Raw genomic sequence first — 26,902 nt, 5'->3', positions numbered from 1 at the left:
TTATCATTTTTACAAGTCACAATAACCCCGGCCTTGATAAAGTCTTCCATTTGAACGCATAGGCTGTCTAAAACCAAAATACAAAAGAGGAAAAACTGTTTTTAATTTCAACTAATGTGACCCCTTCAGAAAGATCTACCACCTGTCATCGATACATTTACCAGACTGATGATAAGTGGTCAATTCTTATTTCACCAAGACAGCAGTCAGTTATTAGTGTTTTCATTGTAATCAAAATCTTTTTAGCAACTTCAGACCTTAGACTTCTTATTCTTCTCTGGGCACCTTGGAAGTGAAGCTGAGCAGAAATTCTCTTTTTTTTACCTTCATAAGTCAAACATATAAAAATTTTAAAGACTAATGTATGCTTATATGTATCTTCACATAAGTGTGACAAAGCACAGCATCTTTCTCTCTAAATTTCCAACCTACACATCCTCATCATCAGCTAATGAACAGGCATTTCTCATCAGGATTCCTAATAATATCCTTCCAGAAATTAAAAAAAGTTATAAATTTAAGTAATAATGTGTAAAAAATAGATGTCTTTTTATAGTATAACCCCTAGGAGCCTTCATTCCAAGTAAATCAAGCAGGACTCAGAATGGAAAAGCGCATTTATTTGATGAACAAGTGTTTGGTGTGATCATGAAAAGTGTCTTACAATGAGCCTACTGGTTCCACTGTTCAGATTCATCGAGTTAATATCATGGCAAACATCAGCATACAGTTCATTGTTTGGAGAAGTACCACACACACAGTTCGACCTTTAATCAATGGAGGAGAAGATCAACTGGAGCCACACTACAGAGGAGAAATAATACAGAGGGAAGGTATAGAAAAACTGTTATTGGAGACAAATACACCACATATTCTTTACAATGGATTATATGTACATATTCATTTTTTTAAGCAAAACATTTTTTTATTTTATTGAAAGCATATACCAGTGAAACATGATCTGCCCTTGATAATTCTCAAAATGTCTGCATATGTTTTATACAAAATAGATTTTCAAACAATATTTGGGTAGTGCAAATCCTTTTAGATTCAAGCTGGTTGATTACTTTCACAAACAGTTTTTCTTTTTGTGTGTGAGTGAAAAAAGACTTGACTCCTATCCTATTCACAGTATTACACAATTTGACCAAAGCCAACATGTTAGAGTAAAAAAATGTGTCTAAAAGAACAAAAATCAGACAACTGTACATTTGTCTTCAACTTTAGTTCACACTGACGAGTTGAATTTGTCTGTGCTTGCTTTGGTCACCTTGTAGTCAAACATCAAATAGGCTTTTTTTTGTGAGTGTGATCAGTCGTGGTGGACTGATCACGATGTGAGGGTGTCTGTTTCCTGAAAAATCTGTCCTGCAGAAATAGTTAAAAGTGAATCTCCTGTATGCAAATAGCTTATCCTGGAAAAAAAACACGAGGCAACCACATTTTGTAATGTGATGGAGATAGAGTATCTGTTGTTTCTATTGCATATTCAGATGTCCTCAAAAATGTACAAGGAAATTAAGATACATTTTTGAGCAAGAAGAGGCAAGTGTGCGATTTCTTATAAATATATTTAAGCTGTTTGAATGAACAGCAGCAGCAGCGGCAGAGATTTGGATATACTGAATGTGAAAGTAACCCATAAGTAACCCCTTTGCAGTTAGCGACAATGAGTTTTAAAACTATTTTGAATAAACATGAATAAAGTAAAGCGACAGGTATTTGTTAATCTGAGTGTGAAGGATGACGTGGCAGCACATTCCTCTCCTAAATCTGTTGAGCGAGCTTTTTGCCTGACAAAAAAATAAAACATAAAGACAGGTTTTCTTAACAATCCCAACGTTTGGTTCTAAGTACGAGTACGAAAAGACAACGTGTAAATCAGATTTCTATAACCTGAGAGAGGGGGAAGTTTAACATCTATAATAAGCGCTTATTTTCTTTTGGAACAATTTTCCATTTCTTTATGCAGCATCAAACTCTTTGTAGGTGCTTACTCAACACATTTATCCAATTATTCTAACATAAAGAGGCATCAGCATCTTCAATCTGTCAACATTGTTTCTCCTCAGTCTAACGAGTTCCCTCTGCAAGGTTCACGTTCGTGTCAGATCCTTTTCTGGAAACACAAAATGTTGAAGTTATGAAACTCAGAAAACTGATGAAACGCAGAGACGAGGAGATCATCATCGTTTATATCATTCTGTAAGTGCCCTGTGTCACAGCTATCGTTCATTTAAAATGACTTCAAGCTTGGGGGGTTGACAAATTTTGTTTCTAATGGTGAACAAAGCTGCAATACTGGAACTAGTCTCCTCTTCCAGTTCAAACGCTGCCCAACTTCAAGCATCACTGAAATCAGACAAAAACAGGAGTTTGGCACTGAAACAGTTCCCAGAGAACAAAAAGGAGCCATTGTGCCCACCTCCTGAGTCAGTGACACGACACTTTCACTGTGACAAAACGCCGTTAAGTGACTGATGCTAAGTGCTTTCTAACATTGGGGATGGACTAAATAACACTAACGTGTAAATGTTCGACAGATAGACAGACAGTAAGACCAGGTGTCTACAGACTTTGAAAGGAGCTTAAACAGAGCTCTGTGGGACGTTGAGACGTGATTTACAGCTGTTCTTCACCAAATCCAACCAAGTGCTGAACGCTAACATACAGACGCTTCATCTCAGTGGATTAGTTTGACATTTGGGAAACAAGCTTATTCACTTTCTCCTCCAGAGTTCAACAAAAAAAAACTGAGGCTGTTATTCAAATGTGCTACAGTCAGTAGCTGGTTAGCTTAGCTTAGCATAAAAACCGGAAGTGCCTGCAAAAATCCAGCCTGGGCCAGAGTTTCAACAAAACAGCAAAGCTAACACAAACCTGCCACCGATTCCAGCTGCAAATACATGCAGCAAAAAACATCTGATGTATCAATATCTCCAATCTACTGACAAGAAAGAGAATAAGGCTTTCCCAAAATGTTCAAATATTCCTTTAACAAATGCAGCACGGAGACAATGCAAAGGCTCTAAGTTATTAATCATTGAAACAGAAGCTGAATTGAGCATATGTTATACGGTCTTAGAAGGATCATCAGTGGCAGAGTCATGACTACATGTTTGTCAGTTTTATAAAACAGACTGTAAAAAGTATTTAAAAAAAGGACGGTTATTTTCCAACCAGTCTGACACAAGCTGGAAACACAGAAATTAGTTGTCCTGATTAATTAAAAAATGACATAATCCTTTAAACATAGTGAAACATGCCCTCTCTTCTATGATTGGTAGACGCAGGTTATCTATCACATTCCATTATTAGACTATCTGGGTGGGAGCTGGGGCTAAAATAAACATCAGAGTGGGCTACTAGAAAAGTTCCCGACAACCGTCCATCCAAAGTCATACATTACAGCCCGCTACAGTTTAACAGTCTGTCTTCACAGTCTCTTAAAGCCTTAAGGATACAAAGTGCTGACATCGCACTGGAAGAGAAGGGTGTGCGGGGGGAAACGTGTGATAAGAAGGAAGCAGGCTTTGATAAGGGTTTTCTACACAGAGAGGATGGACCGAGCTGCCACTTCTAAAGATAAACACAGCCATTTAGAAAAAGGAAAAACTTTTAACTGCATGTCACACAAGAACAATCAACATATGATGAAAGTCAGACCGTGGCGAGTTGGAGACGCCGCCTCGGCCATGTAGGAAGAAATGACGTAGATGATAATTGAAGTAAAAAAGGCACATTTTTTTTCCCTTTATAATAGACGTGTGTAAACCTGGAAGAGGTCAGCATGTGGGAGAAGTGATCTTCTGAATGATGCACTGTGACAGTTCAACAGATTTGTTTCTTATGTTCACTGCTTCAATCAAAGCAATGACATATGCTTTTTAAACGACTGGAAAACAGCTATTTTCCCATGAGACTATAAGGTTCTGTTATAACTGCCTATAAAAACTAAAAGAGGAACATACAGTCAAAAGCCTACTTAAGAGCATGTTATTAATTAAACGTTACCTCCTTAGATAACGACGACCTGTAAAATTGTATAAACTGTTATGATTTGAAAATGTAGAAAATACTATCAGAATCTGTACACAGATATTTGTTTTATCTACTCCAGATATTGTTCTGTGTTTGAAGGTAGGAAACCTGAGACGACGTGGATGTTAGCCTACTTCTCTCTCTGATTATTTCTTATCTTACAAACATTTCCTACTTGTTTCGTAGACCGCTCAACCAAGCCTCCATGCTCGCTGTCAGCTCTCTACACAAACACTTCCAGTCTTTACACAAAGTTGCATACTCGCTCCCGAAAAACATCGCTGACTCCTCGCCTCAGATCCTCAGTCCTCTCATCTTTGCTCCTGGAGGGAGGGGGTGGGGGAGTGAGGGGTTGGGGATGGGGAAGAGGGTTCTGGTGGTGAGGTGATGTGGTGGGATTTTTTTTTTTTAAGGCAATGTGTCTGTTTCAGGGTAGAGTCATCTCTGGTGGAAGAGGAGGGGTTTGACGCTCCCGGCCTTGAATTTTGGTAACTGGTTGCTGATGATCTCTGCCAGCATCTCTGGGAACTCCACACTCAGGGATTTATTCACAAAGGTGTAGAAGCAGAAGTTGAGCAGTCCACCGACCAACTACACACGGAGAAAAGAGGATTATGGTCAATACATACTGACACATCCAGGAGTCAAATCATCCAGAAACACACCACACTACATAAAGAGGATGAGCCGAGATCTGAGATAACACTATTGTCACTGAAAACTGTAAATGAAGGTTACTCTGCATTATCAGAAAAGCTTCACACACATCAGTTCTTGGAAAATGCAGCAGATAAAGAAGAATGAAGCAGGGTTGCCTCTGTAATCTTGAAGACCGTCAATACCCTGATAATAAGGTTTACTGCTGATGTTGTGAGAGTTACCTCGTGCATGGAGTCCAGCAGCTTGGTGAGCTGATAGAAACGCTGCCAGTTCTGACTGGAGTTCTCCTCACGCTTCACGATGGCTTTCCCCAGTTCCTTTATGTACGACATCCGAATATCATCAAACACCGCCTGGCTCTTCAGGCCGTCTTTTGGCACTGCAGGAGGGGGAAAAACTAAAGGTCAACATCTGGGAGAAAGATGGTGGAAGTGCTGCTCTGATGAGAGGCCTCAGGGTGTCATGCAGAGCAGGAGTCAGTTTTCATGCTTTTTTTAAACACCTACAAAATGTGAAGAGGTACAAACCGCTGCTGACAAACAACAAATCATCAATTCAGTGGTCTCCTACTGATATTCAACAGCACAGACGCAGGAATACAACTTGCAGAACGTGCTACAACACCCTGAAGTGGCAGTCAAACAGAGAGCTGTGTCAAAGATGTCTCTAATTTAAGTTCCAATCACGTTTTTAATAAAAGCACAATTATTGAGCCTTTGTTCACCTTTAATTTCCAACAACAGATTAAGTTTAAGAGACAACATAAGGTGTTGTTTGTGCCTCAAGATAATCAGTGCTCTTGAGTGGTGTGTGTGAGGGCATGTGTGTGTGTGTGTGGGCGTGTGTTTCTCTGTTTTACACTGAGCCAGCTTATGAGAATTCAATTCTAATTCACAATCTCTGAATGTCAGCTCCTGAGTTTGGAAAGTGCTGTGATCCGCTGCCTCGTCCTGTGCATTCATTAACATTATCTTTTAGCATCAGTGGACAGTATTGGATTGGAGTAATGGCATTTGTAACGACTGTATGGAAACAGCGCCATCTTCAAAATGCCATGGTGGAGGAAGGAGAGGAGCTGTAGTACCTGTACTGAGCAGCAGCAGGACCTTCATGCACAAATACTCGTCGTGGGAAACCTGCAGCCGCACAAACTCGCTGGAAATCTTCAGCATCTGCTCGCACTGGTCGGCCATGTAGGGCAGCTTCATCCGCTCCCTGGTGGAGTTAGAAGAAAGCGATTAAACAGCTTATCCTGCTTTCACCTCAAGTAAGAGTTGATTTATGGGCCTACTGGTGCCGTCTCTATCAGGGAGATGAAGCAGCTATCTGTAACATCTCTGTAGATTAAACGTTCAAGGTCTTACTGGTGGATCCTGTTTTAAATCATTCTTCCAGAAATGAGTTCAGTCTATTAGCTCGTTGGAGCAGAACGTTAAGAAGACGAGCGAGTGTCACCTCGGTGATGAAGTGATGTTGTGGGAGGAAAGTTGGAAGAAACTTGCAAAACTCTTAAAATGTGTGCGTGGGAGTTGCTCGCTCAAGTGAACAGACAAAAATCATTAAAAATGAACTTCACAATAACACCAGATTCCTCCATTATTCATGAAACAACCTGAAGACTTTAATCAAAATGTGAAAGATTGTATTATGGCAGACTTAATAAACTGAAAACATAAAGTACAAAAAAACATGCCGTAGATGAAATTTGTTTTCAAGGCTGACTGACAAATGGAGAACATTGCATCATCAGATATTAATTATGATCCAATTAACTTTCAGCTCATGATTACGGAAAATAGGGAAAAGTAAAAGGCCTTCTGCAGCCTGGAGCACGGTGGCTGTGCCGACCGCTCACGACACTCAGAGGGTCGTTTACAAACAGAGTCATCAGGCCTATGACAGAGATCAAACTGTGATTACAGATAACTGCTGATTGACACTCGCAATCCTCTGGAGATACTACAGAGCTTTACTGATCAGTCAGCCACTGCAACAGAACAGGGTTATACGTTGGCTGACTAATACACAAATAAAACCAGGGATTTATTCATCAGGATCTCTTAAATCAGACCATGGGGTGCTCAAAACTGCTGACACTACTGCGTTTTCATCAGGAACAGTCACAACACAATGTGACTCAACAGACTGATACTCACTCATTGATGACGAGGTCTGGTGCGAAGCAGAGCATGTTGCCGTTGCACTGCTGGTAAGACCTCCAACCCAGACCGAAAGACATGAGGAAGAGCCAGGAGCACTGCAGCAGAGTCATCTGGTCGTCCAGGTGCAAATTCCTGAAACCTGAAGATAAGCGTATGAAGACAGAGTGTGTGTGAGAAGATAATAATAATAATGAGTAACCAAACAAAAAAACCCACATTATTTCATGGTTTTATCAGCTGAATGCCATCTTTGCTCCTTACAGAGCTGAGTCACATAATGTGCTCTGATATATTTCAACATCTCGTTTTAAAAATGTAGGCTTGAAATGAGTTGTGTGCTGGTAAAATAAAATATGATGGCACATCCGCTGCATTTTGGTTTGTGAAATACTGAAACATGAGAACAGGAACACAATATAATCCCCTCTATATGCAGAGCTTTTTTTGAAATTCTTATTTCAACACCCTTTGTCCAATCACTTTGTACACTCAACAATAAATACTAGTGCTGTCAGGCGATTAAAAAATTAATCTTATTAATTACAGGATTTGTAATTAATTAATCTAATTAATCGCATTTCAATCTCATATCTGCTTAAGGACCCAAAATAAAGACTTTGAATTCCAGGACATTAAAATTACATTAAAAGACATTTAAAACATTTTAAAATAAGGTGGGAATATATAAAACACATTTTTAGGTACCCTGAGGCATAAGGAACACATGAAAAAAGTTTTATGGTTCTATCTTTACAAAATCTACACAGTCCTGCACCTAAGATAAGCTGATTTGATGTTTAGGACGGTTTTTGCTTCTGTCACATTTTTACTCGATGTGGACTCAATTTTCACTGCAATATGAAGTTCTACATTTCTATGAGGTCAGGAGAACCAAGGCTAAAGGCTAAAAACTGTGAGGAACTATGTACAAAACACTTAATTCAAGTCTTGGATCAAAGAAAAGTATTTTTTTAGTTTTACATGCTCTGAACACACAAACTGTTGCTCATTGGTGCAGAGCAGCCCCAAGCTGAAACATGACACCAGGAAGATGAAAGCAAATTTTCAAAGAATTCTTTAGATTTAAATACAGGACAAATATCGATCATTCAGGGCTTGTTTAAAGCAGTAAAGAGTGTTACCTGTTTTTTTACAGAATTGAGCTTGAGCAAACGGTTGATTTTCTGCAGATTTTCAAAAAGGACGTGAATAAACGAGATGTGGACGGCAGTCCCCCAAAAATCACTCTCGCTTCCCCCCCAGTTTAGAGGATGTTGCTGACCTCATGTGTGATACATTCAGGGACCGTCGGAAATTTGAAAATCTGACGAGAACACCACTTTTTCCAAGTAGGACAAACTGTTTGTAAATGCCAGACATTTGAAAATAAGTGCGTCTTTGAACGCCCCGCAAGTTTGGGATCCAGATTAATCTGTGTTAATTTTTATAATGTGTTAATTTGAGGTGTAATTAATTAATCTAATTAACGTGTTAAAATGACAGCCCTAATAAATACATTTCTACCCGCGTCACTAACTCAGCTCTACTAACTACCTACCAGGCAGAGCCTTGGCCCACTTGACAGCAGAAATGACCTGCCTGCCACCCAGCCTGTTGAGGGTGGTCATGAGGCGGGTGGAGGTGTCGGGCAGGGTGCTGTCGTAACCCGCGAAGATTGTGTCAGGCTCGATGGCCTTCAGCAGTGACAGCATGGTGGGAACGAGCTGAGGCATGCGCTTCGGTACGAGTGAATGAGCCTCGATGGGAGGAGAAGGAGTCAGCTCGGGAGGGTTGCTCTGCTGGGCGCCCTTTAAGCGGTTCAGCTTCTTGGTTTTGCGTGCTAGAAGGAGAGGAGAGTTTGAAAAAAATAAATGAATGTGGAGAGGACATTACAGGAAATGGATAAAAAGTTCTCTGTCACTGATGTGAAGTTTACCTTCCAGGTTCATTCCTGCCATCAAACACTTGCGAAAGCGGCAGGCTGGGCAGTTCTTCCTCCTGATCTTGTCTATTATGCAGTCGTTCCTCCCAGCACACAGGTAATTATGCTGCCCTGTGGTACACAGAAGAGGAAGATTAATCTGTTATTTACCTTCACTGCTGTGACAAACACTCTAGGGGGGAAAAACTAATTAGACACATCACAATCCTTTACTTTATTATGATCACGCCTCAGACTTAAGATCCTAATTAAAACGGCATTTCAGAAAACTCAAGTCACACAGATTAGTGATCAATGAGCTTATCACAGGCCACACATCAATCAGTGAGCTAATAATGATGTCCTCATACCTTCCACTGCACGCTTGAAGAACACCTTGCAGCTGCCACAGGTGAGCACGCCATAGTGGCAGCCTGAAGCTTCATCCGAGCACACCAGGCAGATCTTATGAGTCCCACTTTTTGCCTGTGCAGCGGGTGCGACTGTGCCCAGTTCCTGTCTGGAGGTGGAACAGAAGGGAGAAATGTTAGGATGTTCAGTCACTCTGAAAAGGTGACACACCAGGAGAGGAACCATGGACGTAAACTTCTGTCATCATCGTAACTTCTCAGTTTTCTTTACAGAATTGAATTATTTTAAGTAAAATGCAGACACAGGTTTTAGTCATACCCATATGTTTGTAAAAGAGAAATTCTGTATGTGAGGTATTCAGCCCACGCCTACGGCTATAAGTATTCTCTGAGTTTTGGGAGTTCAGCTGTAGTTCAGATTTACAGCACACACACTTCAACAAAGCACACAGATACACCATACATACATAGAGCTACTCCCAGCACAGTCAATGTGTCCCTTGTGCTTGCTTTTCCTCAACGCTGCCTCCATTTCACATCATGGGAAGATAAGTAAGGCAATTGTGCCTGTTTTGGGCCTTCAAAGCAGAAATTATCTGAAGATTTGCGGTCAACCTTCTAAACGCAGCGGTTGTCATAAAACAGGCTTCTTTCTTCTCTGACTGAACCACAAACGTTTCCAGACCCAGTGAACAACAGAGGTGCACGTTTGCAAAGCTACCACTAGAGGGCGTCGGGGCTATGCACTATCCATGCGCCAGAGGTCCACACCCCCTTTCTTACCCAGTGGCAACAGCAACAACACCACCCACACTAAGAGGATACCAAGTCTGTGATCCGCAACAACTGTGTCAGTCTGTTCACAGGTCTGCCACCTCAACCAAAACAAACACTTGTGTTTGATAAGGGCTGCCCTGAACTGTCACTGCATGAACACACACACAGATATGCAGATTTTAGCCAGAGAGCCAAGTTCACTCCTGGTTACACAACACAAGGGTATTAGCATGAAAGCAGGCCAGGCCCCAGTAGTCAGTGGGTGTATCAGGACGGGGAAACCTGGGTGAGACATCAAAGCAGCAAGTCCAGAGGCATTCAGCAGTTGATTATAAAAAAAGATGAGGCAGAGAGCTTAGAGCAGGATGTCTCCTCGTGACAGGACTGAGAGCTTCCTGAGCACCGCTAACGACACGCTGCGGTCAATAAGTCTGTCCATTTACCTCTTATGGTTGGTACTCAAGACAAAAGTGTACTGATAGTTTGTGGGCTTTTATTTCCTGAGTATCTCTGTCTGCACTCATCAATGCTTGCAGCTGAAATTTTAACCTCAGACATCGACGCCAGAGTCTTTTTGGATCCAGGGAGGCAGAGAGCAAAGTGGGGCGTTCAGTGAACGACTCCTCCTAATCCACCTGTTAGAGGTGAAGCACAGGGCACGCCTAATACAAGACACACAGGGGCTGAAGCCAGAGAAATCCAGCAAACCAGCTGCTTTAAATTCATCAGACTGCCTACTCAGGAAAAACTCAACATGCATGCTAAGATATTTGCAGGAGTTTTGAAGTGAGAGCCCAGGTGTATTAAAGAGGAGCAATAAATAAGTGATGATCCAAACTGAAGACACAACACATGTCCAAGGTGGGAAACCAAGGCAACGGAAGGGCTGTTTAAAATACAGCCAAAGTGGAATCAAACAACTTTTTGTTTGAGTCACTGGGTGAAAACTCTGGCAGCGTTTTTGTAAGAATTGAATAGAAAAACACAAAATAAAACAATTGACCCTTTGACCATTATTCAGGAGTCAGTAGACTGAGTGTGTCAGCATACACACATTTTACATGATATCTACAACAAAATAAATGATCAAACCCAACCTGCCATCCAGGATCTATACTTCATGGGATGACAACAAAAAGACAACAAATATGATTTTGACCAGGGGTCTGCAACCTTTACTTTCAAAAGAGACGTTTTGTCTCAGCTTACGTGGATGAAAGTCATTCGGGAGCCACAAAATCTGCTTTATCTCCACATTAAGACAAAAAAAGTGTATAAACAGGTGAATAATTATCTAAGCGAGAAGTTTTTGTGTTTATAAATTTGTACATGGGATTTCTAAGTTTTTTATTTTTAATTAATTTATCTATTTATTTATTTTTTAATAAATTTGCAAATTTAAGGAAAAAAGGAATTTGTCATGTCATACATTTTTATAAATTTAGCAAAATTTGGTAATTAAAAAAAATATCAAAAATTTGCCAAAATAAAAATAAATGAATTTAAAAAATGTGCAAAATTTCAAAGAAATTGATGACATGTCATAAATTTGCAAAAAAAAAAAACAAATAATGCAATTTCAAAATTTTGCTTAATTTCCAAAATTGTAAAAACTTTCTAAAAATGCAAAAAAGAGGGATTTATATAAAAATTCAAAAATTTGCAAAATCTTCAAAAAATGTGGAATTCTTTTTCTTAATTTGCAAAAATGTCAAAAATTGAAATAAAAGAAAATAATAAAAAAAAATAAAGAATAAAAAAACACACAAAAAAATAAAGCTTTGTTTCGAGGTGTTCCTTTATTAGTCCAAATTTCATATTATGATTTTACTTAGTGTCTGTGTCGTTATCATTAAAATATTAAAAGCCCTTTATTTTAATAATATTATTAAAGCTACAAGGAGCCACTGCAAAGTAGTCAAAGAGCCGTATGAGGCTCCAGAGCCACAGGTTGCACACCCCTGATTTAGACGCTACAAGCACTTAAATCACATTACTATGGCAACTGTGCGAAAAACGTGTCCACAGAGGGTGCATCAATCAGTGTACAGTGGGGACGCACTGATGTGAAAATTTTGGCCGATACCAATATTGTTGTTGTATAATGTTATGGCTAATGACTGTTATGGCTAATGACCAATAGTTACTGTAAAAAAAAAAAAAAAGAAAAAAAGAAAAGAAAAAGAACAAAACAATCTGAGATAATGTGTCGGGGTAGTTCAGAGAAAAAAAGTAGCGCAATCATGAGAGAAGACCAAAGACCATGGAGAGGATCAAAGAATGATTGCAATCTTAAAATTATGTTTTGTTTGGTTTTTGGATCAAAAACAGCAAGACAGACATAAAAGAAGAGAGTCCACTCTTCTAAGGTAGTTTTGGTGTTTACAGTCATATAAAAAAAATTTATTTGGGTCTTGAAAGACTGTTCAAGATGCTCTGAAAATGGCTGGCAGCCAATGAGTAAATATTGACCCACTTTTACACATCAGCTGATACCAATATGATAAAAAATTACCAACATCGGCCGATACTGATATATCGTGCATCATTAGTGCATCATCATTAGCTCGCAGCAGCCCCCAAATCTCACACTAAGCTACCACCCAATGCCCAGTGGCACAAACTCAGCCAGCGGCTAAAGGGTTAACTTAGTAAATCATCATCCAGCAGATAATGGGGCAGGTATTTCCCTGAGGAGTGACCCACAAAGACCCACCCCACATCTCATACATCTGACTCATCATTCAAGAAGAAACCCCTCTTTGAGCTGTGTCACTGCACACAAGACGCAGACAGACATCACTTCTCACCCAATGACTGAAAAGTATCTGAAATAAAAAGATAGGAGCAGAGTGAATCGTCCTGACTGAACGGGATGTTATTATTTTGTGGTTTTCACAGTGAGGGGGTGGAGGACATGAGTAATAGATTTCGAGTAATGCTGGGTGGAGAAAAAAAAATCCAGATACAACGATTCAGACAGTCTCTGTTTAGGTAGAGCTCCTGAGTACAGATGTTCAGGCACAAGAATGGGCACATGACCGACAAGTAATCCATATGACCACATTTTCTTTGGCAGGTTCTGCAGGACTGCAGGAGACAGAGGTGGGGCACAGCGTAGACAGGTCTCCAGTCATTCACAGACAGCTTATTCACAATGCACGCCCCTGGACTGTGAATGGAAACTAAAAGAGGGAAAATGCCACCTCAGCACAGGCAGGTCCCACACGGCCAAAAATGTGACTCCAGAGTGCTTGAACAACTTTATAGGGTGAAAATGAGTCCATTTTGTTTACAGCCTGATGCTTTGCCCTTAAAGAGACAGTTCAGTTTTTTTGAAGTGGGGTTGTATGAGCTCTATGTGACCACTAAGGACATTAGATACAGTAGAAAGGTGTCTCCTCTCCCTCAGTAAGACACAAACTGTAATCGATGGTGATGAGGAAACAGGCGCTAACAGGGAGAGACCGTACCAGACTCAAAGGCTATTTTCTCTGCCTACAAGAACTAAAATCAAAAAGTAATACCACAGTTTAAGAGTACGCTACATATAATAATTTTTAAGTGCATTAAGTCTTCAGAAATATAAACATTTATCAACATCCGTGGATGTTTCCTCTGTTTTCTTTTCAGTCGCCATCTGTAGCAGCTCCTCTTCTGTGTACTTCGGTTCATACAGGTATCCTTTTGGTTCCAAAGTGAATGGAACTTCATCGTCGCTGTCAGTCACTCATTTTGAATTTCCTACGCTGCCTCACAATCCTTAGAGTACAAACAAAAGAATTACGATACTTGATCAAACTTACATGAGGCTACAACCGGCGCCCGAAGCATAGCTTGTTTACATTCCCTACAGCTGGAAGGAGGAGGGGGGACGGCGCGCACTAGCACTGCGCGGAAGGATACATGACCAGTTAGTTAGGTCCGGATAAATGTAGACTTAATGCACTTAAAAAATATTATATGTAGCATACTCTTAAACTGTGGTATTACTTTTTGATTTTAGTCCTTGTAGGCAGAGAAAATAGCCTTTGAATTTGGTACAGTCTCTCCCTGTTAGCGTCTATTTCCTCATCACCAGCGATTACAGTCTGTGTCTTACTGAGGGAGAGGAGGCACCTTTCTACTGTATCTAATGTCCTTAGTGGTCACATAGAGCTCATACAACCCCACTTCAAAAAAACTGAACTATCCCTTTAAGTCGCTATAAGGACAAATAAAATACCTCGAAGATCATTTACAGGAAAAATGATCTGAAAGAGTGTTTCAGGGTCACAGCTCAGCTGAAGTTTCTATTCAGAATTTTCAACAACTATGTCACTTTTTTCTTTTAAATGAACACAATGAGCCTGTCTAAATGTCCACATCTACATTCAAGAATCCTCCAGGAAACTCAAACAACAGAAGCCTGGTTGAAGGGACACAATCTGAAAATAATTCATATAAAAGCTGCTGTCATGATGTAACCAGCTGCCATCTGTCACTCACAGATTTATACAGGATTTTCTTGACAGGCTGCAAAGGGGACAAACAGTTATATGCAGTACGGACACACACACAAACAAAGAAAAGGCCCCACAGCCCAGCAGGAGGGTGTGGTGATGATGATGATGTCAGAGGGTGTGGTGGGGTAACCAGTTTGTCCTTCACTGGCCCTCAGGGAGGGTGTCAGCAGAACGGCTTTACCAGACAGCTTTAGGCTACCCGGGTCAAATCCAATTACTGTGGCCACTATCTGTTTCAAGGAAAACAGAAATAAGCCTGAAGTTATGTCCCCGCCTCCATCTCTCTACAAACGCAGTAACGGATGGTGACACTCGGATCAGCCAGAAGACGAGCTACAGTTCTGCTTTTGTGGGCTGTCAGGCACAAAACAATCAAAACTGCAAAGCGATGTGGAGAGACCGAATTTCCTCTTTCTGAAACCATCTGTAGAAACGAGCCGCTGCCATTGGCAGGAAGTGCTCGCATTCCCCCAGAGTTTATTATCGGTCAGAGCACAGTCACAAGCGCAGAGGCAGAGACACCCTGAGATGGGCCTCGGCTTCAACAACAGCCACACTGAGGAAGTGAACTGCTTACGTCTGTGGGAGCGCAGTCAATCAGCTTGGGTTTTAATGAGGCAAGCCACTTCACGCACTTACAATAATGCCCGTGGCCTAGTGCCCTGCTTAACCGTTCATAATCCCCTTTCAGCCCAGAGTGTCACGAGTGGCTTTGCAGGCCCCTGCTCTGTGTACCTCAGGTTCCTGGTCTGTTCAGACAGGCAGATGAGCTCCATCTATGAAATCACACCCTTTTATTTATGAGCCACGTGCATTTCTTTGACTTACTGATCATCTACTTGACCTACTTTAGGCTGTGTCACAGTACATGACTCATCTCAGATTAAAACAGAAACAGTAACATTGTTAATTGTCCGTCTCGGAGGTCAAGATGCTGTATTAAAGTTATAATGTCACAGGGGGGATCTTGACAAAGATCTGAAGGCTATGGATTTCATATCATACGACTCTGAACTCAGCTGAGTGTGAGGAGAGCAGAGGAAGAGCAGAAGGAAGTGCTCCTTCCCCGAGGTCAAGAGCCACCAAAATAGAAAGAGGAACTGGTCTGCACGCTCTGAATCATTCTTGCATGCAGAACGACAACACGTCCTCTATGAGGGAGTGGAGACACTGGGCAACCTAACCCTCAAATTAAAACAGTAATAGAAGAAACACAAAAGAGAGACAGAGAGCGCGTGTAGAGAGCTTTTACACCCGTAGTTTTAGCTGATGACAAGGGCCCTCAGTGAGAAACTGTTCCACGTGACACTGTGGATGATCCCTCTGTGTCGCTGCCAACAAGGAGCAGCTGTCCCCTCCTTCATGCTGTATGGACAAACTGGCTTCCATTATAGCAACATTTTGTAGCCTGACTTCAAACACCACAGGAGGGGAATGAAGCTAACCCATGGCTAAGCAAAAAAAAGAGCCCCCCAGGTTCAAGTTTCTGTATCAGTTTCCATATTAAGAGCCTTTAATGACTTGTGTGTGTGGGAGGTGGCTTCCTGCCTGTGAAATGAATTGAAGGCTTCTTGCTGCTACAGGGTGCATTACCATAATTCCTTTAGCTGGATACAGGAGATGTGGGAGGAACCCACTCCCAAAGTTTGGGCTTTGCTGACTTGACAACAAAAGTAAGAGGAGGGGCAAAACACTGAGCTATATCCTCTTAGCCTCAGCAGGGAGTACATGGAGTCTTTGTAAGCCCTTTTAGTGACAAAACACAACAAAATCTAAATAAAGAAAGGGCAAAGCTGTGGTTGGAGGGGAATGCGGTAATAACGTGAAAGCGACTGGAATGGCTGGCATCTGATCTGGTGTGTTCACTCGGCGCCAGCTGTGGAGAGGCGGGAGGGAAAGTAGGTCAGGAGAGTGAGAGCTCCACAGCAGCGCTCTGTGGTCCTGGCTGCCCCAGCACTTATGACACACCCACATGCACACACATGTGCACACCTACACACTCATACATAATACACAAAGCGGACACACACGCATGCCACGTACACACATGGGCAATATTGCAGAGGTGATTTAGAGCAGCTGAAAGCTTCTGGTCTGTGCCCTCGGTTTGAGGAAGCAAATAACAGGATGAAGAGAGACAAGAGTGAGGGGTGTGTCTGAACCTGATCACTGAGAGCTGCCGCTTTCCATACACTAAATATGAGCTTTATATAAATAAATAGAGCTATAAATAAAGACAAACTACTCATGTATCAAACCTGCCACAAAAGCACAGCTGAGACTCCTGACAGCTGTGACAAACAGCTACTTTATCAGCACCAGTTCAATCTTTGCTCTCACTCTGGCTGAAGCCCTCCAGTCAGTGCTCAAGTGTAGACCTCCAGGTGGAGTAATGGGCTCTTCTCCAACCTCTTCTGTTGAAGTAACACCATTATGAAGAAACTTAGACATTCAACAAGTAGTCACAAAGTCCACTCAGCAACACGGCTGTATTTGAGTAAAGCACCACAGTAGTGCTGCACGATTTGGCAAAACTGTGCGACTGTGATTATTTTGGACAATATCGCGATTATAATGAATACACAAGGACTGCAGCTATCAAATATTTTAGTATTCGAGTATTCTAGTACTCGATTAATCGAGTAATCGGATAAAATACAATTTTTGTTTAGTTAAAGAGCAGCTATTTATCAAATGATTTTTTTTCTCTTTTCTCTTTCTTTAAGAAATAGAATTTTCTGATACAGCATGTCAATAACAGCACTTGCTTTGGTAGCTCCAAAATCTGTAAACACACTTTGACAATTTTTTTGTGGCTTGTACATCTCATCAAATGTTGCGGACCCAAAAGTCACCCGTTTCGTAGAATGACTCATTAGTCTCCAAACTCCAGGAAAGAAGCTAGATTTGTTGCTAGTTGCTATTTTGTATAAGAGGTAGCTTGAGGGGTCTGAAAACTCTCTTAACATGGCCTCAGCTCTATTTGAAATACCACTCTTTGATCTTTTTTAAAATCAAACGGTTCCTCAAGGCGGAGAAAATTACTCGAGTAATTTTTGTAATCGAGTACCTCGAATCATTCGAGGAATCGTTTCAGCTCTAGAATACACAACAGTTTATTGTTAAGTTTCGTTTTAGTTTTGAATGCTGCTTTATGTTTTTAAAGATTCTTTGGTGTAGTTTAGTTTGTAACAGTTTTTGATTTTTAGCAAACGCTGTTGTGACAGAGCCAAATTAAAAAGCTGTATGTGTGTTTGTGTGAAGAAAGAATGAAGAAAAGTAAGGTGACAGATCTAATGAGTGATTAGTTGACTGTCATTTGGTGGTAAAAATGATAAAAGGTTTCCACTGTAATAAAAGGTTAAAATGGGGCAAAGATAAAGTTTTAATCAGTGGAAAGTTGTTTAAGAATATGGCGTAGCTGGGAAGAGGAGGTCCAGGAAACGCAACGTGCGAACGTGTGTTGTGTCAGGAAAGATTCTGACGACACGAAAGATTCGGCAATTTGATCACAGAGAATTAAGTGAAATAAAAATGTGTTCTTTCTAAATGACCTGAAGGTTTAGTAAAGACTTAAAGTTCTGTAGAGAAGACTAAAGTGTAAGCGGAGAAAGTTTCCTACTGGATTCTCCACCCACAGGAGCGCGCATGCCGGAACCTAATGGATTAACTAAAGGAGTTTGTTATGCTTTTTTAACAATTTATTGTTTAGTGAACCGTGGGATTTTTTTGCCATCATTAGATCAGGACCAGGGAAAACGATCTCTGCTTTTTGGTGGATTACTTTGTGTGTTTTTCCTTTCTGGGAACTTCTGGACGCAGGACTCAAAGACAATGGGGCGCAGTTACTGCGAGGAACCGTAAAGCTGGGTGGACAATTAAAATGGGAAAAAAAACATTACAACAGAAGGGAAGGTCATAATTTTGTTTGTTTTATTCATATGAGGATTATTTTTTGTTAATTTTAAATTGTGAAATGTTGGGTTTATATGAGAATTTTGTTTGCAATTATATTATCTGTTTGTCACTAAAAGGTGCTAAGTGCTTTTAAGGTTTGAGTTACACCTTCTTACTACTTACATTTGATTTTTGTAAAGAAAAGCTGAACTTAATTTGAACTATTTTAACATTGATTTATTTCGGCGTTTATATGAAGTTTAGTGCTAGAGTTGGTGTTTTTCAAAATTTTGATGCAAATATTTTCACTTTTGCTGCACATGAATATCAGCTCCAAATATCGGTTATCGGCCTCCTTGACTAAAACAACCGATAGAGGTGTCCCAGTCTGATATTGATATCGGATATCGGTCCGATATCAGCAAAAAAACAAGTATCGGTATCGTATCGGAATGCATCTAAAATCTCCGATATAAACACTTCAATATAAGCAGTTTCTGTTACCCATTGGTTAATGATAAATGGGTCAGTTTTTCCTCATACCTACTGTTGCTGACTACTGTTCTTTGTTTGAATAATATCACTTAATCAAGCCTTTTATAACATGACAGACATACTACAAAATAAGTAATAAAAGTATACATGTTTAATACTGATATTGTATCAGATTAATATTGATATCGGCCAATACTCAATGCTGCAGTATCGGTACCTTATCGGAAGTGAAAATGTAATATCGGGACATCCCTAACAACTGATATTGGTATCAGCCCTGAAAAAATTATATGGGTCTATCTCTAGTGCTATCTCCTTGAAGGTATGTCAGGTTACTTTCTTATGAACAGATGGATTTATGCTAAAGGGGAGGTTCAGCTGTTGGGGTAGAGGGTAACAGTGAAAGACTCGACTTTCTCCACGTCTAGCAAGCTGGAAGGTGCCCTCTCCCTTTGTTTTTTTGTTTCATGGTTTTCTTTACAAGTGATCAGTTATTTTTCAGGGCTGATACAATATTCTTACACATGAAATTCTCTGGAGTTTTAATCTGGCCCTTATGTTTATGACAGTAGGTAGTAATTCCCCAGTTATTACACAACAGTATCTACCAAGACAAGGGAGAGAATGAAAGTTGACTTCTAGGAAATAGACAGAAAAACTCCATTCAAGTCCTGAATGAATGTCAACTGGAATGACTTTCAATGAATGACCTTCTACTTGTGTGAAAACCTGAGCCATACATTCCTCACAAACACACACATAAAGGAACACAAGGCGCTAAGGCAACAGAACACCGCTTTGTCTGACTGTGGGATGTGAGAGCTGCTCTATTCAGTCAGACAGCTGTGTAACTCACGCCAACGAGACGCCCTCCACAAGTCTCACTGTGCCTCACCTTAAGTGTTGTATGGGCTTTACAGTTAGAGAGCAGGGGGAGGGGCGCACAAGGGGCCCAGGCTTAAGTAAGCAGCAGTATGTATGGCTTAGTCACTACATCTGACCCACAAATTGAGGTGACCTCAGTGGGCTCAGCCAATCACAGACAGAGGAGGAAATACCATGCTTTAAAAAAACAGTTACATAACACAGGCCGGGCCTAGCCTACAAAACAAGCTGTGTGATTATTTACCAGAGGTTCTGGATTTATCCCTCACTTTCGTCGTGTATTTCCTAAAAAATGTGTCTCATTGTTGATAGTGTCTATTGAGACTGGTCGTCAAAGGATGAGGGTGTGTAGTTCTCCTGAAACTGAACAATACATCCTCAGTGTGCATGGTGTTTGTTAGTCTGAGTGTCCAAATCAAATAAAACAAAACAAAGAACAAAATAGAGACAAACAGGAGACCTATGGGAGGTAAAGAGAACCAGCAGTGTGTGGGAATCTGTCTAATTTTGACGTATGTAAGCTGTATACAAGAAGACTGGCACAGTGCAGAGCAGCAAACTGTGGGGCTCCAGGAGATCAGTACTCGTGCCATGCAAGGTCCCCCTGGCCTCAGCAGGAAGCAGCAGCACAATTGTGTGAGGCTGGAAGTGACCTGATGCAAACCTGCCTGAAAACCAGCAAGCCGCTGCAGCCGGCATCAGGTGAGCTGCTAAATGTCACATGGGTCGAGGCGAAAAGGCACAGAACGAGAGCACACGCCCACTCACCACAGAGACGCACACAGAGAAACGCTAAGTTTAGACACTGATGATGCAGCCACCAAACAGCCAAACACCCACGCAAAATCAACTGAGCTCACAGCACATGCACAAACATAATCCTGGGCTTTCACACACTTAAACACACCTCAGAGGAACACAAAGACAAGGAAATTAAAGCCACATGTGAAATGAAGGTGAGGTGTATCTCATGTCTCTCTCCATCTGTTCCTGATCAACAAGCATGAGTTTGACTGTCATGACGGGAGCATCCAGCTTTTCTTAGCGTAAGACACATCAGTGCTCTCGATGAATCAACATCCGTCTGCGTGTCAGTCTTTGAGCTGATCACTCCCATGTCAGATACTAACAATCAGACAAGTGTGAGCGGAAAGGGGAGGAAAACAAAAAGTGTTTGAGGCACGTGACGTTGTCGCACCACTGTTGGTGAAGAATTTCCATTGAGCCATTTCATGACCGTGGCCATGTTTACAGCTGAAGCCATAAAACTCCACCGAGCAGCAAAACTAGAACTGTACAAAAGACACACTGTGGGCCTGAGTGGGGTTGAGCTGCTTAAAGTGGAGACCTACAGACTCACAGGTTTATACTGGGCACGATGAAACTTCAAGTTATCAAGTGACCTCATGAGCCCCCATGAAAAGAGGTGGAGCAGCAAGGAAAGCTGTTAAACTTAGAAGTAAAAGACGTTGGGCTAGATGCTGCCTATTGCAGTAGCTCTCTCTTCTTTGTCCGTTTCTTGTAATTTTTTTTGTCCCTTTTTCATAATCTTTGTATTTGGAATGGATCATTATTTGTATGGCTCATTGTTGGTCATGGACACCAAACTTTTTGTGGCTTCAGTGATATTTTTACTACTTTTTCTCTTATGTTTGTCTGGAGATCCTCCATGTAACCATGGCCACATTGTTTACATGTGAACTCAGCTGTTAGCAGCCTGTAGCATGCCAGTGCTAACTGGTGTAAGGCCTGATGTCTTCCCACAAGGTGAGGAGAAGGAAGTGAGGACGACGTGCTGGTTTTCAGGTGTGAGCTAAGAAGTGACAACATCGACCTGTCCTTCCATCCATCGTTATTGAGAACGCAAGATCTATCTCCAGTAAGATGGATGAGCTAGCCGTGCTAGCCCAGCAAAAGAGGGAATACCAGAAGGCAGAGTAGCATCATGCTATTCACAGACATGGCTAACGGAGCTAACATCAGACACCAACGCCACATTGGAGGAGCTCCGCCTGCTGTGGGGAGACAGGATCCAGGAGACAGAGACTGAACAGACTGCTGGGGAGGATCAGCCCTGGACCCTGTGGAGGTGGAGACTGGCTGGGCTGGAGAGTGGTGGACGGGCTGTCAGCATCTATTTTCTTGTGGACCTTTTTGCACTTTCTATACACTTTCTTACTTTTGTTTTCTTAAATGCTGCTGTGACTCCTGAATTTCCCCTCGGGGATAAATAAAGTATTTCTCTTCTATTCTATTCTATTAAGCTAAAAAGTGCATGCTTGTTGAGGGATTTAAAAAAAGCTTAATGTCTGGCTCACATAAAAGCGGAATTCCCCAACTGTGAAACAAAACATCCTTTCTTCAGACCAATGTGCTTATTGCTGCAGCTATGTCCCGCACAGTCTGCAAACCAGCCTCACACAGCAGAATTAAAGGGTTAAAAAAACCAACTCAGGGGTTAAACCAACCAAAGACTCGATTTCAAATCAAGCTCTGTTGCCATGGAAGCCCAGCACCACAAACCAAACCTGTGAGGAGCAGATTTTTATTTTAGCTTGTTGAAACACTGCTCCTTGTCCACCTCCTCACCCGTCTACATGTAAGGAGGAAAACAGGGTGACCATTCCAACAGAGCCACAAAAATATCACAACACACCCCACGGGTGTAAACTAAACTCACCAAAGAAAGGTGTGTTTACAGACTACAGAATAAATTCCAGAAATTAGGCACCTCTAATTTATCTCATTATCTTAATCATGACATACCTTTTCCACAAAGCTCTGACGCTTTGTAACTCTTCCTGCACTTGATTCAAACATTCAAATTTCTTCTGCTGTATTTAAAAAGGCTTTAAGGGACCAGCTGTTTATAATTCCTCTGTGAAAGCACCCACACAGTGGAAAATCCTGGATGAACACCACCAGCTGATAACCTACTTGGTGAGAGATGTTATCCGAATTACCCGTGTTTGCTTTGTGAAACTTGATAAAGTCTGAGGAAGTAGAGTGTGACACAGCACAAACAAATACTTTCAATGCTGATTCAATTTCAAAGGTGTGTGAAAACTTATGAGTTCTGTTTTTTTTTTGTTTTTGTTTTTTTTAACAGAGCAGCCATAGCCTCTTTTACTGGATCGTTGTTTACTCCACTCAGGTAACAAAGGCTGTCAAGAAAAGCTCACAGTAATACCAAAACCATTTCCTGGCACACAGGGTAATAAACAGGAGTGCCATAAAGCCGAGTAAACAAACAAAAAGCAGCCTTCAGTTTTAATGAGCGACATCTACAGTGTCAGGGAGCATCTCTGAGCCACACACCCCTTCAGTTCAACATTTCACAGCAGCATTTCTCTGCTGAACTATGGCTCTCAATACAGGAGCCACAAGACTAAACTGTCCTGACCCAGAGACACTGAAACAATAAACAAAACCATAAAATTTAGTGATCCATCCATATCAGATTTTTATCAGCTAATATTTAGAGCAGGTCAGCTGATGGCAGACACACAACACCAACATCACACGATCACGGCTGTGTCCCACATTTGACAAAGTGAAACTGTTTGAAAATAAAAAGATTGAGTATTCCATGCACATGAATTTCTACTGTACACACTTAATCTGAGCCTGCTTCAGACAGACTTAAAGACAGATTTAATTCATGAACAAAAAACAAAAAAGGAATGATTTCAGAAGATGACTGATATCTATGAGAGAAGCTCTCCTAAACTACACTATGCTTAATTCACAGAGGCTGTCCTCAGTGTCTGCAGATAATAACTGTTTTACAGCCAATGCTCTTGGACGATGTCGATTTTTTCCAAACGCATATAACCAGCCTAATAAATAGATCCTACTAATGAAATCATTAAAAATCACAAAAGTACTTTAAGAAAGCCTCTTTTTAAGGAGGGCGGATGTTTTTTTTTGCCTAAACAGGATTTTCAGCTGTAAATAAAACAATTTCATTAGATTAGAAACAATTTGTGAATTTGCAAGGCTTAAACCAGCAAATGACATTTCTTTTCTCTTTAAATAATCTATTTTTACACTCCCTTAAATGACTGTTCTCTTTAAGCCGCTGATTATCCAGAGTTTTTTTTACTGCAGCACAATGTCTGGAAATTTGTGGCCATGACCGTGCAATTTTAAGATTGATCCCAAAGCAGAGGAACTCTGCTTTCTTGTGTTGCACGACAGGATGGAGCAAGACATACAGACCTGATCAAAATCTTAAGATTAGTTGAAAAATTGCTATATTTTACCTTTTGCACATTTTAATCTTAATGAGGTTTTAAGTAGAGCTACACTATGCAAAAGCAGGAAGGGGGTGTGTGGAAAAAAAGCACTGTGAAAAAAGTAATTTATTGAAAACAACAAGTTAACTAAAACAGTCTGTTTATCAAAAATTTAAGACCATCGCTCAAAAAATTACCAAAAAAAATTCTCCAAACCAGAAAAAAATATGTTTTTTTGGGGTCTACCACTTCAATTTTTTGGTTCCATAATGCTCAGGATCTTTCAAAAAATTTAGAATGACTGTCTAACTGCGTCCAACCTCAGCAGCACTGCCACGCTGCCAGAGGCCTTGCTTATGCAGCTCGATGAGCCGACCACGTTCAAGAAGCGACAGTTTCTTAGCTTTAGCCATCAGGAGGGCATGACTGTGTGAATGCCCGACAGAAAATGAAAAATTAGAGCAGATTTTGCCTTAAATACCCTGTGGTCTTAAACTTTTGATCAGATGATAAACAACCCATTTCATTTTTTTAAAATTTTTTATGACAAGTTCCAAATGTTTTTTGTCGCACCCCCCCTTCTTGCTTTTGCATATTGTAGCTCTACTTAAAATCTCATTAAGGTCCAAATGTGCAAAAAGTAAATTCTAGCAATTTTTCAACTGGTCTAAAGATTTTGATCAGGTCTGTATCTGGGATGAGCACAAACACATAAGCTGAGGTTAGTGAGACCAAAACAAAAGGTCAGGTCAGACCGGGCTGCTGGCTGGTGAATGTTATTACTTACTTGACAAAGCTGACTGTGACAGAGGGCGAGGGTGAGAAAGTCTCGGTGCTCCTGTTGTCTCCAGCAGCCAGGCCTCTGTTCCAGGGTGCGCTGATGGTCGTCACTGGGAGAAACACGTTTGACACTGGTTTCTGACTCTTTTGCTGCTGAGCTTCCCCGCTACTGGAGTTGACCCCGAAGTGGAAGCTCTGTCCTCCTGAAGTGCTGACCCCGCAGATGGAGATGGGATTAGAGCTGGGTATGTTTGTGGAGGTTGTCCCGCTCATTTGGCAATAACTCTGGCCTGTGGATGTCTTCTCCTGTTTGATGACGCCTGGGGTGCAGAGCTGAATGAAGCTAGCATCTTTCTCTTTCTTCACCAAAGCAGACAAAGTGGTTGTAGGGGTTAAGGAAGCAGCTGTGGACATGCTAGAGCTGGACTGATCTGGACTTGTAATGCTGCTGCCATTGAGAGCAACAGAAGCTGCTCCACTGCTGTTGGCACTCTCAACGACAGCAGGCTTCATGTCCCTCTCTGAGCTTACATCCCCAAGCAGAGAATCGTCTGCCAAAGAGGACAGGAAAGCGTCATCTCCTACATAAAAATCTGAAGGGGAGCCTGTCAGCTCAAAGTCTTGAAGCAGATCCAGAGTGTTGTCACAAAACAGTTTCTGGTGCACGTCTACATCTTTCCCCATATGCTCGAAGGCGTGATCGAGGTCAATGGGATCCTGATCTCCTTTATCCATGGAGAAATCCTCTGTTTTCATGGGGAAGAAGTTGGGATCTGATCCCCCAATAAGTGAATCCATGGAGGATGGTGTAATGTCTGTTGTAGTGGCCTCCAACTGAGGCAGATTTTCCCGCAGGGTCTGACGCCCAAATGAAAAGGAAGCTGGTGTCTGGAATAGAAGCTGCTGCTGGGGCTTCTGATCTCTACTCAGGCCCCTGGACTCTGGGTCATCAAACAAGGTGCCAACAGTGGCAGTGACAGAGGTGAGCTCCTCTGGAAGGGGGCTGTTGCTGAGGCCGTTCGGCACCTGTCCTGGCTGCATCAACGGGCTGGATGGAAGAACGACAGATGTGGCAGAGGTGATGGACATGGCACTGTGAGGAGCCACTTTCAACAGACCTCCCTCCTCAGGGCTTTCAGTGTAGACCAATTTGGTTAAATGGTCATCTCTTCTGTATATTATCTTCTTCACTCCTCCTTTATCCATCTTTCATTTTAGGGGAAAGGATGAGATTAACAGACTGTGTTAGGCTTAGTGCGTAGACGCCACATTAAAACAGTCCAAAAAAACTACTTGGTCATGCTACAGCGTAGGCCTACTTTGGCTTACAGTGCATTTAAGTGGTGCACATGCAGAGAGTATGCAGCAAACATTATGCTAGTAAACGAGTGGGGTAAGTTGCCAAGTGTGCCCCCCTGCGCGCCCTTGATAGCTCACGACGCTTGGAAAAGCTAACTGTTGTAGCTAATGGTATTTACGATTTATTTCACCAACCAAACAAAACAGTAGCGTATCCTTAAATGCACTGTGCATAAATAAACTACACACTCCACATTTTCGGCCACATTTTAAGCTCAAAAAGCCTAAATAAATATCGTTAGCTTACTGCTAATGCTAGGTAGCAGTGTGGCTAACGGTTAATGCTACGTGCCTTCATTTCAGTCGACTGTCGTCACAGTAATGTTAGCCTGCTCACAAACATAGCCCGTTTAATTAGACATTTTGCGTTAAATGTGCAATGTTTGTGTACATAACAATGGTTATAACTTATATCGGTTGAAATCTAAATAAGAGCTCATATTTACCCTTGAAATGACTGATTGCTGGTATGTGTCCACAGGTCGTCTGTCAACATTGTTTTGGTTGAAAGTGTCAGTCCACAACACGCAACACTGACTCAATGTTTGTTAACGTTGCTCCTCGTGCGCCTTGTCCTCGCTACATGGCTCGATAAAACGACTAAACACGACGAGGTCCGTGAGTTTGAAGAATTTGGACTCTTTCGAAACGATGCAGCTGTAAATTGTCTCGCAAACTGCGTAGAACTGGATGAGCTAGGGAGATTTGCAGCTAGCCATTAGGAAAGTAGGCGCTAACCTCCAGGAAAAACATACAAAATGGAGAACTGAGGAAGCCAGCCCCATGGCAGACCTGTTTACAACACGCAGCG

The 26,902-nt window shown here is 41.4% G+C and overlaps 1 protein-coding gene across 1 annotated transcript; it reads right to left on the bottom strand.

The window, feature by feature from the left end:
* Positions 1-611: 611 nt before the first annotated feature.
* On the bottom strand, positions 612-26,902 carry nr3c1 (nuclear receptor subfamily 3, group C, member 1 (glucocorticoid receptor)). Its single transcript, XM_074673429.1, has 9 exons — positions 26,538-26,902; positions 24,740-25,938; positions 9,156-9,304; positions 8,800-8,916; positions 8,422-8,703; positions 6,858-7,002; positions 5,786-5,916; positions 4,923-5,080; positions 612-4,632 (listed from the first exon to the last, which is right to left on the bottom strand). The coding sequence occupies exons 2-9, from the start codon at positions 25,936-25,938 to the stop codon at positions 4,480-4,482; spliced, it is 2,334 nt and encodes a 777-aa protein (XP_074529530.1). The 5' UTR covers positions 26,538-26,902; the 3' UTR covers positions 612-4,479.

The sequence above is a fragment of the Halichoeres trimaculatus genome, unplaced genomic scaffold (genome assembly GCF_033239565.1).
Source record: "Halichoeres trimaculatus isolate MK-OKI-2021-1 unplaced genomic scaffold, fHalTri1.1 fHalTri1_scaffold_7, whole genome shotgun sequence".
NCBI lineage: Eukaryota > Metazoa > Chordata > Actinopteri > Labriformes > Labridae > Halichoeres > Halichoeres trimaculatus.
The sequence above is the reverse complement of the archived record's forward strand: the minus strand, read 5'-3'. Positions and strand labels throughout refer to the sequence as shown.